Raw genomic sequence first — 14,773 nt, 5'->3', positions numbered from 1 at the left:
TGTGGTTCTGATCTACAGTTCAACAATAGTATTTTTTTCTGTTAAAACACAATCCTTGCATTTATTTTTGGGACATTGGGACTGAATTAAGAAATGACACTTGGGTGGCGTGATTTTTACTTAACTTGTCAGGTGTGAAATCCATGGAATTAGGTGGATCTTGACATCAGTGGAGAATAGAATCAAATCGGGTATAAAACCAGTGTTGCATCTACACACCTCAGATTTCTGATGGGCAGGATAGGTTAAAACTGACCTGATCATCAATCTGATTATGCCCACGAGAATGCTGGCACTTGGTCTGATAGGACTCCACTGAGTTGACAGTATTGAAGTGACTGCTTTACTGTCATGCATTTAAAAACTTAATGAGTTATACTGAAGACTTATTCAGCACGCCTTTTCATCAAGAATAATATGGCAAAATAACTACTATACTTATAATATATCTAGGTATAAACACTGCTGAGACGCTACTTACTCAAACTGGGTATGATTTTGTCCCATTTTTGGAATGGTCTCGTTATCCGCTCTGACAAAGCATCATCCAGATTCAAAACCTCGGCTCTATTCTCTCTCCTCGGATGCTGTCAGACCTGCTGAGATTTTCCGGCATTTTCTGTTTTTGTTTCAGAATCCAGCAGCTGCAGCAATTTGCTTTAATGTTATCTTGTTTGTTATACTTGTTTTTCCTCCTGTCCTGAAGGCAATGATTCATGAGGGGTGTGGAGTTACAATAGTGCAGATGGCAGTAACAGCCCTTTTACCTTGCCAAGTTTGATCGTTCTTAATTAGTGTGTCTGGTATTGACAGTCACTTGGACAATGGGAGGTATCATAATGAACTCAGATCCAGCCATGCATAAGCTTTGCAGTAGGATCACTGGGATAATGACTGGCATCAGGAACTCTGGGGCTATTTCATCCAAATAGATTGATTGAAGCTGGTCTAAAATCTGCTGTCAATATAACCACCAATCAATCAATTGAACTAACTCCCATTTTGTTTTAAGCATCGACTGGAACTTTAAGCTCAATTTTTAAAAAAATCTTAAGATCTGTCTGTGATATTTATATTCGTTTTAGAATGTGCTTCATTGCTGGAAATGTCCAGTTATGTAAATGAGAGAAACCAATAATTCCTATGCATCGTTTTCTCACGTGTTAAGAAACTTGGGTCAAATCTTCCAAAGAGGGAAAAATCACCTTTGCATTGTCACTCAGCTGTTCCTTACTTATCTTGCACTGGAACTCCAAGTTTCTTGCCCAGATTTCCAAACTGGGCATCCTCAAGAATGTGGAGCACAGCCATTCAAGAGTTCTTCGTAGTGTGGGAGCACTGGGGGAAGCCACGGCACTTTCCCCTTTTTACACCATGAGCTGCCGTATTCCCAGTAAGCTTAAATGTAACAATACCACATTGACAGGCCATGGAGAGGAGTTAAGTGGATGAGGAGGTACAGTGAATCGCAGGGGTAGGGTAGAGAAGGAACTGGGATTGACGGGGCAGTCAGGTAGGGGCTAGTCAAGCTTTCAGGGAGTAGTAGGATGGTGGGAATAGACAGGGGTCAGGAGCAGTGGCCAGGTTGAGTGGGGTGGGGGTTAGTCATGGCATTAATGGGTAGTCAAGGAGTTTGGAGTGGTTCATTGGGGGGATAGTTGGAGGAATCGGTTGGGAGGTATAGTCAGAGGGTCATGGGTTAGTTGAGTTTGGGAGGTAGTCGGGATGGTGATGGGTGTTAGTCGAGGGGGAGCATGCGTGGTGGTAGTTGGGTGGAGGATAGTCAGGGGTCAGTGGTTGGTGAGAGTGGTTGTTGAGGGTTGGGAGAGGGGTAGATGGCAGGGATCCAGTGGGGAGTCTTGAGGGGGGGTGGGGGTGGGGGGGCGGTATGAGTTATATAGTTAGCCATGAACTGGTTTTAATCCTTCTCCTTGGTAACAATTCTACTAAGTAAGTCAAAACCATCTGAAATCTCTGACTTTTGGAGGATTCCAGGTGCAAGGTGAATGCTCATCAGAAGTCCAACATTCCCACACAATTCCCACATTAAGAATGTGTAGGAACGTCCGAAGGGCAGTGCATCTTGGGTCACGGGAGGATCCTCCAGGGTTTGACCATCCGGAAATTGGGAGTATTGCACTCTATCAGGCCAACTCACATTTATTTCTGAAGATGAATTAAAAAGTAAATGAGTGTTTGCATAATTTACTATTTTATTAATTGATGTCAAGGCTTTGGTGTGGTATACCTTCCTTCAGATGAAAGGACCAGAATCCTTTCTACTTTTTCCAGTGGTTTATGTGGATGTAAAAGATTCCAAGCACCGCACCAAGAAAACCATCTGGTTTCCTGGCCAGCAGTCTTCCCTTAACCAATTTTACTACCAAACCATAAATTGGTCATTCATTCATTCAGGGACTATGAAATGCGGCTGTTTGCTCCACTTGATAAATTAATTGTGTGAAAAATTCCTTGGGATGTTTTTGTGAGTAATGTGATCAAGTTCTACACATATCCAAATCTCTACAGTATTACGATAAAAGGAAAATGTGATTCCTATAGTATTGAGTTTCCTGATTTATTTGCACATATATATATATATTATATATATATAGATTTTTCATTTATCAGCTTCTAATAAATAAGCACAGATGTTGGCTTCTAATTGACAGCCTTGGGATTTTAGCAGGCTGCGCTGACGACACGTTTCATTTAGTTTGAGAATGCTCTGATTATTATAAGTTAATGAGACTTCCAACTGTCTGATCCCTTTGCAATCAGATGGCGTAATGTGTTTCAAAGTGACTATCTTTAAAAAGAAATTAAGGGCAGATGCACGACACTGACTCCAGAAAACTAAAGTAAATAAAGCAAATAACAAAATAGTGTACGCTCTGGGGGTTTGACACCCCTTCCTGGAGTCTAATGCTCCTTGGATACAGGGCTGCTAAAGCATACAATGTGAGAAGCGGACTGAAATGAAGTGATTTATCTCCTAGAGTTACTCAAAAGGAGGAAAGGTGTGTTTGTTTTCATCAGCAATGTCATTCCTGGGGAACATAAGGTGATGGATCCAAAGTTATCATGGCAGTAGCAATCTTTTCCTCTTTTTGTTGACACTTTTTATGTACCATCCAGACTTGCGTTATGAAATTGGAAAACATATATACCTCTGCTTGTAGCAAACTCTTACCAAGAGATCTGCTGTCATGGTATGTCACACTTATCGGTCTTGTACCACCCTCTCACATCCACTGTAGCTGATCTGCAACCGCTCTTTAACATCCTTCATCGGTCTACACCAGGGTCCACCCCTCTATCTGCTGCTCTCCACTTTGCCCTCTAGAAAATATCTCTATAGCTTTTCAGCTCTGACCAAATGACAAAAACACTGATATTTTCTTTTCTGCATGCCAATTCTTTTTGCGCTTACAATTACAACTTCATTTGTCTTATGGTCTATATGCAAAATTTTTAGCATATGTCTCAACAAACACATTTCAAAGGTTTTTATTTTCTTCTACAGATATTTACTTATTTTAAGCTGATATCTCTCCTCACCCTATCAATAATTGCACCCCCTCCTTTCCTTCTCTCCTATGTACTCTTGTACGTTTTGTCTGTATTGCTTGCAAGAAACAATACTTTTCACTTGATCCCAATACATGTGACAATGATAAATCAAATCAATTCAACTTCTAAGACATTCAGGTTTCTGAGACATCTAGATTTCCGAGACATCTTCTCATGGGCAGTTAGGGAGGGGCAATAAATGCTGACCTATTTACTTTTGCTTTAAATCTGATATATTATTTACGCATGGAGATGGGAATTATTGCTTCGACCCTCAAACTTTGTTGGAAGCTTGTTAATTTTATAGTTGAGCTCCAATGCTTTTCACGGTGTGACTTAAGCAACCTGCTTGCTTTTATGTCATCTGTAGCTTTAAGCAGTTTAAAAATCTGTATCATATCTCCTCTCAGTCTTCTATTGATAAGACAAAGTGTGGAATTTCTAACTACGTTTTAGAAGGTTTAAAAAAAAGTCTCTAATCAGAATAGAAGCTGTCCTCCTCATCAAGATTCACAATGGAGCAGTGGTGTGTTCATGGAAGTGCCAAATGCCAATGCTCAGAATTTGGTGCATTTGAAGTTACTTTCATTGAAATGTTCATTTTAAAGCAGGTTGCATTTTTTTTAACAGTAAGCAATTGGAAACTTCAGTTATAAAAGGCAAAACCACTTCTGGGCAGCGTTGTCCAATGCATTAGCCACTAGTCTTATGCAGCTAATTGGGAGTTTCGATGTGGATAATTACATTTTCAATTAATGAATAAAAAATAAGTAATAAATGCTGTCATTGGAATACTTTTGAGAGACTTTGGAACATTTTGAGCACTGCCCATAGCTTGGCAGCCACTTCTCTCAAAAGGCCAATGTTGACAAGAAGATCCAACAGTGGATCAACTGCACCAGCTCAGCTTTCTGCAAACTCCAGCAGTGAGTGTTTGCCAAATAAACAACCTCCATAAGTCAACAAAATTCTTAGTCTAGCAGTTGTTACCACGCTCCTGTACGGCAGTGAGAACTGGACTGTCTATCAGAGGCACATAGGAGTGCCAGGGAAAATACATCATCAGTACTTCTGCTGCATCCTCCAGCTTCAATGGGAGGACTGTTAAACACTCGTGTCCATCTCAATTCCAGCGCCACAGCATTCAGCCAAACCTCTGCAAAATCAATTATACTGGACTGGACACTGTGTCCGGATTACCAAAAAATATCTCCACTGTCAGGTCCTGTTTTTTCAACTCTCAGCTGGCTAGTGTTCCATGGGAGGACTAACAAAATGTTGCAAGGGCACTCTGAAACTCAGCTTGAAGCATGGCAGCATTGATATTAATGACTGGGATAAGCTTGCTACTAAAAATGTAAAATTATGACAACTTGTCTTTCAAGCTACATCATGCTTTGAATCTAATCATCTTAATAATGAGGCAGTGCGATGTAGAAAGGGAAAGAAAAGGAAGCAAATCCTGCACTCTGGATCCAACCACCTAACGGGATGTCCTGCCCCGCATGCCCAAAGCTCAGTGCATAACCCATTCAAATCCCAGCACACGGAAGTCTCCGGCCTTCGAGCACGGAGCGATAATGGCAAGAATCACTACTAGTCTCCATTAGCACAGACCTGGTGCGATGGTCACTGTAAGGGACTTGGAGACCCCCGGGTGGCTGAGCATTGCCCATTCCACAGTGCCTACCTGGTGGTGCTCACTGGACACCCCCGCAGTGCCAGTTGGGCACCGCACAGTGTGCAATGCTAAGGCGGTGGGGCCTGAGTAGGGGCTGTGACAGGAGGGGAGCTATGATGAGGGGCTGTGCAGGATGTGGGGGGTTCTGACAGGGAGGGGAGCTATGATGAGGGGCTATGCAGGGCGTGGGGAGGGTCTGACAGGGAGGGGAGCTATGATGAGGGGCTATGCAGGGCGTGGGGAGGGTCTGACAGGGAGGGGAGCTATGATGAGGGGCTATGCTGGGAGGTGGGGGGGTTCTGACAGGGAAAGATCATGCAGAGGTGGATCATAAAGGCAGTCATAAAGCTGGGCATGTCAGGGGTAAGGCAGGGAGACCCACTGGCTGGGCCGCAATGCTAGTGACCCATTTTTGGGAATGGGGTGGAGGAATATGCCACTGATAGAGGAGGTTGGGGGGGCTCCTGCTGTGCATGGCGGGAGGGAGGGGGTCTCCCAGTGCTCTGTAAGATCGAGGCGCTCTTGCAAAACGGCACCCGAGTACTTTGAAGCCTAGTTCACTGGCATGTTAAGCTCCCCCCCACCCCTTCCTCTGGACCAGCGGGAAACTCCCAACTGTCCAAGAAAGTGATTGAGTGTGGGAGGATTGAGATGGTGAGCACACCTGAGCGATCAGCGCCGATCACTCCATTATTTTCACAGTTATAATGCCATTTTCTGGAGGAAACATTTGCCCAGCATTTTCAACAATAACTCTGGCCAAGTCAAAGAACCGCTCACAGCTGTTGGAGATGAATTTTGGAACTGCATTAAGATGGTCATGACTGATAAATTCATGCTGGATTTCCCAACCTTAGTGAAAGAGAAAGATTGCAAAGTTTCACACTGACAAAGGGTCATCTGGACTCGAAACGTAAGCTCTTTTCTCTCCTGATAGATGCTGCCAGACCTGCTGAGATTTTCCAGCGTTTTCTCTTTTGAGGCCAGATGAGTTAGTACCTTGCAAATTTGTTATAATCCCAGATGACTTGTGGTGATTTAACCTGAGGATCACCACACTTCAGGTGAGCTGAACAGGTGGGTAATAGAAGGATACTGACGGTTGGTCTTGATAAGACATTGTGATCGGCGCAGGCTTGACAGGCCAAAGGGCCTGTTCCTGTGCTGTTCTTTGTTCTTTGAGGGGCAAGGTGGAGAATAACCTCAGCCAGTACAGGAATTGAACCTGTGCTGTTGGCGTTGCTTTGCACCATGGACCAGCCATTCAGCCAACTGAGCTAACCCACTCCCCCCAGGACCCTGTACAGAGTACTCAGTCAAAAGACAACTCAAATACCATGTCTGGTTCTGATTGCCAACAAGAAGACTGAAGCAACTTAGATAAGAGCCACAAGATTGATCCTTTTGTCAGAATCTGAGTTACGAAGCAAAGCTGGAGAATCCTGGGCACTTCAGCACCTTTGACATAATCTAATAGAAGTATATAAGATAACAAAAGCAACAGAGAAGGGAAAACCAGAAAGTTACTTCAAATTAAGAAGTAAGAGTTAAACAAGGTGATAGGTTCAAACTAGTTAAAACTAATTGTTGGAATTTTGACTCAAAAATCAACTTCCTACAAAGTGTAATATACACTTAAAATGGTCTCCCAGATATAGAAAAGAGGGAATTGCTCTGGAATGATTTACAAATCAATTGCATGGAAATTTTGGAATCTTTTTGGTGGATGGATTATGATGGAAATTGCCTTCCTCAACTGTAAAAATGTTGTGTTCATATGAAATGGCAATTTCCTAATATGAGCAACTCAACTGACAGTGTAAAATTGGTCAGTCGCTCAATTTATTTTTGCCTCTTTGAAATAATTGCTTCTAATATGAAAAATGGCCCTTGGCATAAATCGCAGTTCAGGCTGTTAGTTTTCACTTCTGGCAAAGTGGTCCAAATTTGTTAGTTCCTATAATATTTGTGCTGTTGGGTTCACACAAGCATAACATTTTTTTGTTACAGGTGAGATCTGCGCTTTTAAGATCCATGGGCAGGACGTGCCTTTTGAAGCTGTGGTGTTAAACAGGACATCTGGAGAAGGCCTGCTTCGTGCAAAAAGCCCAATTGACTGTGAACTTCAGAAAGAGTACACATTCATCATTCAGGCATATGACTGTGGAGCCAGACCGAGTGGAACTTACTGGAAAAAATCACACAAGTGCGTAACTTGTTCCTAATATAGTTAGAATCGATTGTTACTTGTGTGGTATGTTGGTGAGAATACAGATTGATTGAGAAATAAATGTAGAAAATGGACTGGATGTAAGCTTGGCAGACTTAAGTGTAGCTATTCTTAGAATTTTATGATCCTGGAAAGGATGTTAACTCCAATAATTGAGTATGGTGAAGGAATCAATCAAAAGCTAGTCTTTTACCTTAAGCAAGTTTATTCTCATAACAACTCAACACAGCAACAGCATCCCCTGCTTCCTACACCCAACCTATTTATCCTCTTCATCTAATAAACATTACCTGTCTTTAGCAATTTGTGGTGTATAGAATACGTGAAATAATGGACACTGCTCTTCAAGATTTTAAATAGGTGTAGAATAATATACATAAACACCTAAGTTAGATGCACAGGTGTCTCATAGTGTATGGTTTTTAAAAGTTTAACATGGGTATTCCAAACCCTTTCCAGCCGCAGAACCCCAAGTGACCTCCCATGGGTATCGGGGAACCTCAAAGGTTCTTATCATGTCGATGATATGTTTTTGCCCCCTCTCATGAATGCCCTCCCTCACATCAGCCATTCCAAAACCCCTACCCATGCATCTCTGCTAAAGCTTCTATCCCATGGCCCCATCCCATGAATCCCCTGCCAAAGCCCCCTCACATAAGTATTTGGTTTACTTGTTAGGATTTACTTTTGTTAACTGCAGTTTCTCTTACTTAGTCAGAATACGTTCCTTCCTCTCTGCCGCCATTGTACTTCTCGAACACCGCTCTCCAGTCGTTGTCTTATTCATCACATTGTCCTCTTCTCCACTCCCTCAGTCACTTTTCTGCTCAGCGACAGAAAAAAATGGGCTCTGATTTAATTTTTTGTTTTTCTTTGATTTGTGGTCGTTGCTTTTTCTCAAATCTTTGCTTCTTCAACTGACATGCGTGTGCACTTTAGTTTTATTTGTGTTCTTGAAAAAAACCTCCCTTTTTGTTGTGTAGCTGCTGAAACTTCAGGGAACCCCTGAGGTTTGATGGAATCCAATTTGGGAACCCCTGCTATAGACCATACATCTCAAAATCTAAATGTGTGGTTTTGCATAGGATTATATCTGAAATATAGCACAGAGACAGACCATTCAGCCCAGCCACTCCATCCTGGTGTTTGTGCTCCACTTGTGTCTCTTCCCATATTTTCTCATCTAAAGTAAAGTTTAAAGTTTATTCATTAGTCACAAGTAAGACTTACATTAACACTGCAATGAAGTTACTGCAAAATTTCCCGAGTCACCACACTTTGGCAGCTGTTTGGGTCAATGCACCTAACCAGCACGTCTTTCAGATTGTGGGAGGAAACCGGAGCACCCGGAGGAAACCCACACAGACACGGGGAGAACATGCACACTCCACACAGACAGTGACACAAGCCAGGAATCGAACCCAGGTCCCTGGCACTGTGAGGCAGCAGTGCTAACCACTGTGCTGCAAAAAATCTACCATCATAACCCTCCATTTCCTTCTACCTCATATGCTCTCCTAGTTTGCCCTTAATTGCATGAATACTATTCGCTTCAACCACTCCCTATAGAGCAAGTTCCACATTCTTATCAATCTTTCAGTGAAGAAGTTTTTCCAGAATTTCCTATTGGATTTCTTGGTGACCATCTTCATAGAATCCTACAGTGCAGAATGAGGCCATTCGGCCCATCGCGTCTGCACCGCCCACAATCCCATCCAGGCCCTATCCCCATAACCATTCCCCTAGCTAGTCCCCCTGACAGTAAGGGGCAATTTAGCATGGCCAATCCACCTAACCCGCACATCTTTGGACTGTGGGAGGAAACCAGATCAACCGGAGGAAAGCCACGCAGCTGCCGGGAGAATGTGCAAACTCCACACATTCAGTAACCTAAGCCAGGAATTGAACCCGGGTCCCTGGCGCTGTGAGGCAGCAGTGCTGCCACTGTGAGGCCCAAATCGACTTCTGATTGCCTCCAATTATGCTCTTCCCCACAAGGGAACGTAATCTCTCTCTATCCATTCCAGCGAAACCTTTCAGAATTTTAAAGACGTTTCTTAAATCACCCCCTTAGGTTTCTTTATTTTCAAGAGAGAATAGACCCAGCCTGTTAATCCTTTTCTGATATGGATACCTACACATAAACCTCTGCTCCATCTCCAGCTCCTCAACATGTTTTTTCTAACATGGAGACCAGAGCTGTGCATAATACTATTGTTGATAGTCTGGAAGGGTTTAGGTCTGTTAATGAAGCACAATTTCTTTGTAAGGATGGATCATAAATGCTCACTTTTAGAATGAAAAAAAAATTCAACAACAAATTCTAACCCACTTCGTTACAGGTTTGTGGATATGGGGTACTGATATTCCGGAGGAATTACAGAACTCAATAGTGTACATGAGCTCATGTAATGTGCATGGTTAAAGTATTAGTTTCATGACAATATCTCCACTGAAATTCAGCAACCTGTCTTGCTATAAATGCCAGCTTAAGCTGCCGAGTGTTTACAGTATTTTCTGTTTATCCACCCTCTCACTGAATTGAGCTCAGTTTAACAGCCGCCAATGCCACAGAAACATAAAAGGATTTTAAAATAAACATAAAAGGATGGTCAAATAAATAATTCTCTGTAATGATTTGATTTTTATGAAGGATGAGGGTAATGATGACATAGGTGTGCGTGCCATCATTGCTGCATCGTTACCACAAAGGTTCTCTGGTGGTTTGAAATAAATCCTCAAAAGTTCAGTTAATCTTCATTGGCTAGGTTTCTCAATTTTAGTTCAAACATCTGCTGATTGAAATGATAGCAGAGCTGCAAAATAAACATTGGAACACTCCACATGCTTTGTCTGAGGGATCCCTGTTCTGGAGAGAAAATGCAACCTTCTCTCCTTTGGAACTTTGTTTCAAAATGTAATGTCAAATAGCCTCCCAGAGACTTTTATTTACCAATCGGGGTAAGTTCCTCATGGTTCTTGCTCACGTTTAAAAGTGCTTTATTATATTCAACTTTATTTTGTTTCCAGGCAACGTCCTGTGCAACTGTGTGGAAACAAATACTTCATAGACAATACGAATTCTTTCAGAAATGTTACCAATGACATTTTGATTTATCACATATATTCCTGTACATTGCTTGTGCTGTAAAAAAATAGATTCTGAACCAGCATAACATGTTAGCATCTTGTTCCCAGTTTGTGGAACACTAAAAATGTTGTGATCTGTTTGTAGGGCAGTGGTGCACATTCAAGTGAATGACGTCAATGAGTATGCACCAATGTTTAAAGAGACGATATACAAAGGTGTGATCACAGAAGGAAAACTCTATGACAGCATACTGCAGGTAGAAGCAGTGGACGAAGATTGCTCTCCTCAATACAGCCAGATTTGCAATTATGAAATTGTCACACCTGATGTGCCGTATGCTATTGACAGGAATGGTAAGTTCCAACCAAATGAGATGTATTTCAATTGTCCTCTTGTTTCATAAGACTTTCAGAATATCTCTTTTTTTTCCTCAACGTTTTAAATGCATCTCCTTCCCTTGCCCTGATGCCACACATGAATGAATGGATGCCCATGGAAAGCTCCTGTCTAGATTGAACTTGTATTAGTGCAAGATACATGAGTAGTCCAGGGTGACTCACTTAATGAGAGCATTGTTCCACTCTCTGTGGTAGAAGCACTTGGTACATGAACTGACACACTGAAGACTGGGAACTTGATCCCGTTTGTTTCCATTTTGTGCCGTAGCCATGTGTTGGTACACTATCTCACCTTCCAGGATGTAACCTTTGTTCCCAATGATTTTATTGATACAATTTATTAATTTAAAATTTTGAAATATTTCAATGTGGGTGAGGAAGCTGGTAGCATCTTGAGTAAGAAGATATCCAGAAAGTAGAGGGAGTGGAAACTTAACAATACATGAAAAGAGATGCAAAAGCATATGGACTATTGTGCATAAATGAAAATAAAACAAAGAATCTCTGAGACAGGGGTATGCAATAAAGAGAACACGTTCAAAGCATGAGGAAGATGCACGAACACCTTGAAGTTGTGAAGTGTATGAGGGCCAATTAAAATCAACAATTCTGAAGAACTATAAAGAAGTTCCTCATGAATTAATTTTTAACACATCTGGTAACAAATGTATCTGTCTAATCTTATGATCATTTTCACAACCCTTTGAATGAGTGAGTGCATGCATGTGAGCATATGCAAGTGTGTACGAGTGAGCGCGTGCGAGCTAGCAAGTGTGTGCAAGTGAGTGTGTGTGAGATGAGTATGAGCAAGCGAGTGGCTTGTGTGTGTGTGAATACTGCAGTCTCAGCTGATTTATGTCCAGCAATTTGTTTCCTGAAAAATGTAAATAGGATATGTTTAGTATTATTAAGCTTTCTGGATTGTCTTTAAAATGATAATGTTTGAAAATTTTGACAGTCACAATAAATATGTATTATTTATACATGGATCTGAGCATTGTTTGGGAGGCTCATTCCCAGTTGTCCTTGAGGAGGCAGTTTACTGTTATTGTAAGAGCAATAACTCCATGCTTTTCATCAGGCAACATTAGGAACACCGAGAAGTTGAGCTATGACAAAGAGCACCAATATAAGTTCATGGTCACAGCATACGATTGTGGCCAAAAGGAAGCAACAGAAGATGTATTAGTTCACATTGAAATTAAGCCAGTTTGCAAGCCAGGTTGGCAAGGTAAGACAGTTTAATGTGTTCCTTCATTATTCACACTGTTTCCAACTACTTTCGGAAATCACAATGGAACTAAAAACACTACATTTCTGCTGCATGTCACACAATCATGTGAAAGAGACATTACTAATGTACTAGCTTCACTTTTACTTGTTGAAAACTGACCACAAGTCTAAAGGATAAAGTATAATGTGGCAAGAGCAGTGTGATTTCACCTTCACTTACTTCTTCACTGCTTGTATCACATTAAATTCTCTCTTGTGGAGGCAATTAGCAAATCACATGGCTAAGCATGATCGATCCTTTCATTATCCTTGTTTTAACACAACGCATGGTGCTTTAAAAACAGTTATCAGCCAAATTTGACATCAGCTACATAGCAGAGCGATATTAGGGCAGATGTCCAAAAAGAGGTTAAAAAAGTAGGTTTTAAGGAATGTCTTAGGGGAAGAAAGGGGAGAAAGATTTCGGGTTAAATTCCAGAGCATAGGGCTTTGACAGCTGAAGGCACAGCCATCAATGGTGGGGCAATTATATTGAAGGTCAAGAGATATCTCAGGAATGGGGTGGTGCAGGGGGGAATGGGGTGGTGGCCAGGAGTTGGGGTTGGTGGTGATATTGGGGCAAGAACATTGTGGAGAGGAAAGTGGCCATGGAAGGATTTGAAACAAGGATGCAAATTTTGAGACATTGTTTAAGCAGGAGTCAACACGTTCAGCAATCATGAGGGAGATGAGTGAGTGGAACTTGATGCAAGTTAGGACATGGATTGCAGAGTTTCCAAAGTTGCAGAAGGTTCACTTATAGGGAGATTGGCCAAAGCTCTATTGGTATAGTCGAGTCATAGAGGTAAGAGCAATGGAAGAGGGTTTCAGCGGCAGATAAGCTGAGGCAAGGTAGTCTTAGTAATGGTGTGCATATGTGGTTAAATATAATATTGGGGTTGCAAACGGTCTGATTCGACCTCAGTCAGTTGACATAAACATGGATGGCGTTGGTAGCAAGGGAACAGAGTTTCTGACGGGGACCAAAAATAGTGTCTTCACCCTTCCTAATATTTAGTTTACTTGAAATTTGAAAATGTGAAATTTGTTATGTATTGAATATTATTGCACTTTACATGCAAGACAAAAATTTGTGAACAATTAATTATCTGTTCGATTCCAATATCCACCAGGGCTCTTGCTATAATTGCAGATAGTGGCAGCTCCATTTGACATTGCATTCCAGCTTTAAAGAGGATGCTGTTCACCACCCATGCCCAGTTCCATTCAGAAACATCAGAGTCATTTCTTTAAAATCTATTTGAGTCACTTCTTGTAGACATATCTCGATGGTCTATTTTACAATTTATCAGATTATAAATGGTTTGTGTTGGGTTATTGGAGAAGCAGATTAGCAGGGCAATATTAAAACATCACTTAATAATCAATGTGAAGGTAGATTTCCTTTGTGTATTCTTCATAAAAATGAGCTTGCAATTCTGTTGCACATTCACAAAGAAATGTGTTACTTCAAAGAAAATATCTGCACTTTAAATGAACAATCCCGATAATTTCCAGCAGAAATTAGAACTGATCTTCACTCTTCATTGAATTATCATCAAATTTATTTTTCATTTCATATGGATCAGCTTTATTTTATTAGAATTGCCTTTACGACTGTTGTGTCCTTCTTAAAATCCCAATCTTCGCTTTATAGTTACAAAGAACTTTGACTTCTGCTAATGTGACAGTGCTAATATTGCAATATTTAATTGCACTGTACTATTTGGATTAGCCTCCTACTGAGTAACATAGTTTTCAAACATTGTTTTGGTTTGTTTAAAAATGCACAAAAACAAAGTTATTTATGTATTTTCAGGCTGGAATAAGCGCACAGAATATGAGTCTGGCTCTGGCAGTAAAACATTGTTTTCCAACATTCACCTGGAGACTTGTGGTGAACCAGTTTCTTCTGTGCAGACCAGAATAGACCTTCAGACCAGCCACATTGGAAAGGGTTGTGATCGTGACACATACTCTGAGAAGTCTTTACAAAAGTTGTGTGGTATGTGACAATTCAACTACCTTGTAATACAGTAATGTTTCCAATGCAGCAAAAGTGTTTGAATGCTTTTGTCGTTCCAACCTTGAGAGAGCAATCTCTCTCTCATTTAATATTTTTGGATGCTGGTCTTTTTCAGCAGCTAAGCTCCACATAATAATATACTCTAGAAATGTGTGACATACAGTTCATTGCCTGCTTTAAAATTACCAGATTCACTTGCAAGATCATAGACCCACATTGTTGTGTTTCTGTGATGCCGTTGGTTACTTAGGCGCACAGTTAAAAAAGGATGCGAGTCTAACAAAGGGAGAAGCTTGTGTGTGCTGTCAGCTGAATTCATCTAATGTAAAAAAGCATGAGGATTCTTTATGCATACAGCTCCCAGTGATTGTTTAATGTGTTTCTATTCTATCTACTGTGGCATTTCTCTTTTCAAAATGTGCGCTTTTATGTTCAGGATTTGAGGAAAATACAGATGTTCGATTTATCAATGTATGTTAAATGTAATTTTATGAACTGTTCA

At 41.1% G+C, this 14,773-nt stretch overlaps 1 protein-coding gene across 1 annotated transcript in view; it reads left to right on the top strand.

The window, feature by feature from the left end:
• Positions 1-14,773, top strand: part of clstn2a (calsyntenin 2a) — a 253,987-nt gene that overhangs the window by 128,759 nt on the left and 110,455 nt on the right. The window contains exons 4-7 of the mRNA XM_078210106.1: positions 7,265-7,460; positions 10,720-10,928; positions 12,055-12,204; positions 14,065-14,250. Of these exons, the coding sequence (XP_078066232.1) occupies positions 7,265-7,460; positions 10,720-10,928; positions 12,055-12,204; positions 14,065-14,250 (741 nt within the window). The remainder of the gene's footprint in view (positions 1-7,264; positions 7,461-10,719; positions 10,929-12,054; positions 12,205-14,064; positions 14,251-14,773) is intronic.

Source organism: Mustelus asterias, chromosome 3 (genome assembly GCF_964213995.1).
Source record: "Mustelus asterias chromosome 3, sMusAst1.hap1.1, whole genome shotgun sequence".
NCBI classification, from domain to species: domain Eukaryota; kingdom Metazoa; phylum Chordata; class Chondrichthyes; order Carcharhiniformes; family Triakidae; genus Mustelus; species Mustelus asterias.
This window is presented reverse-complemented; position numbering and strand designations above follow the sequence as displayed.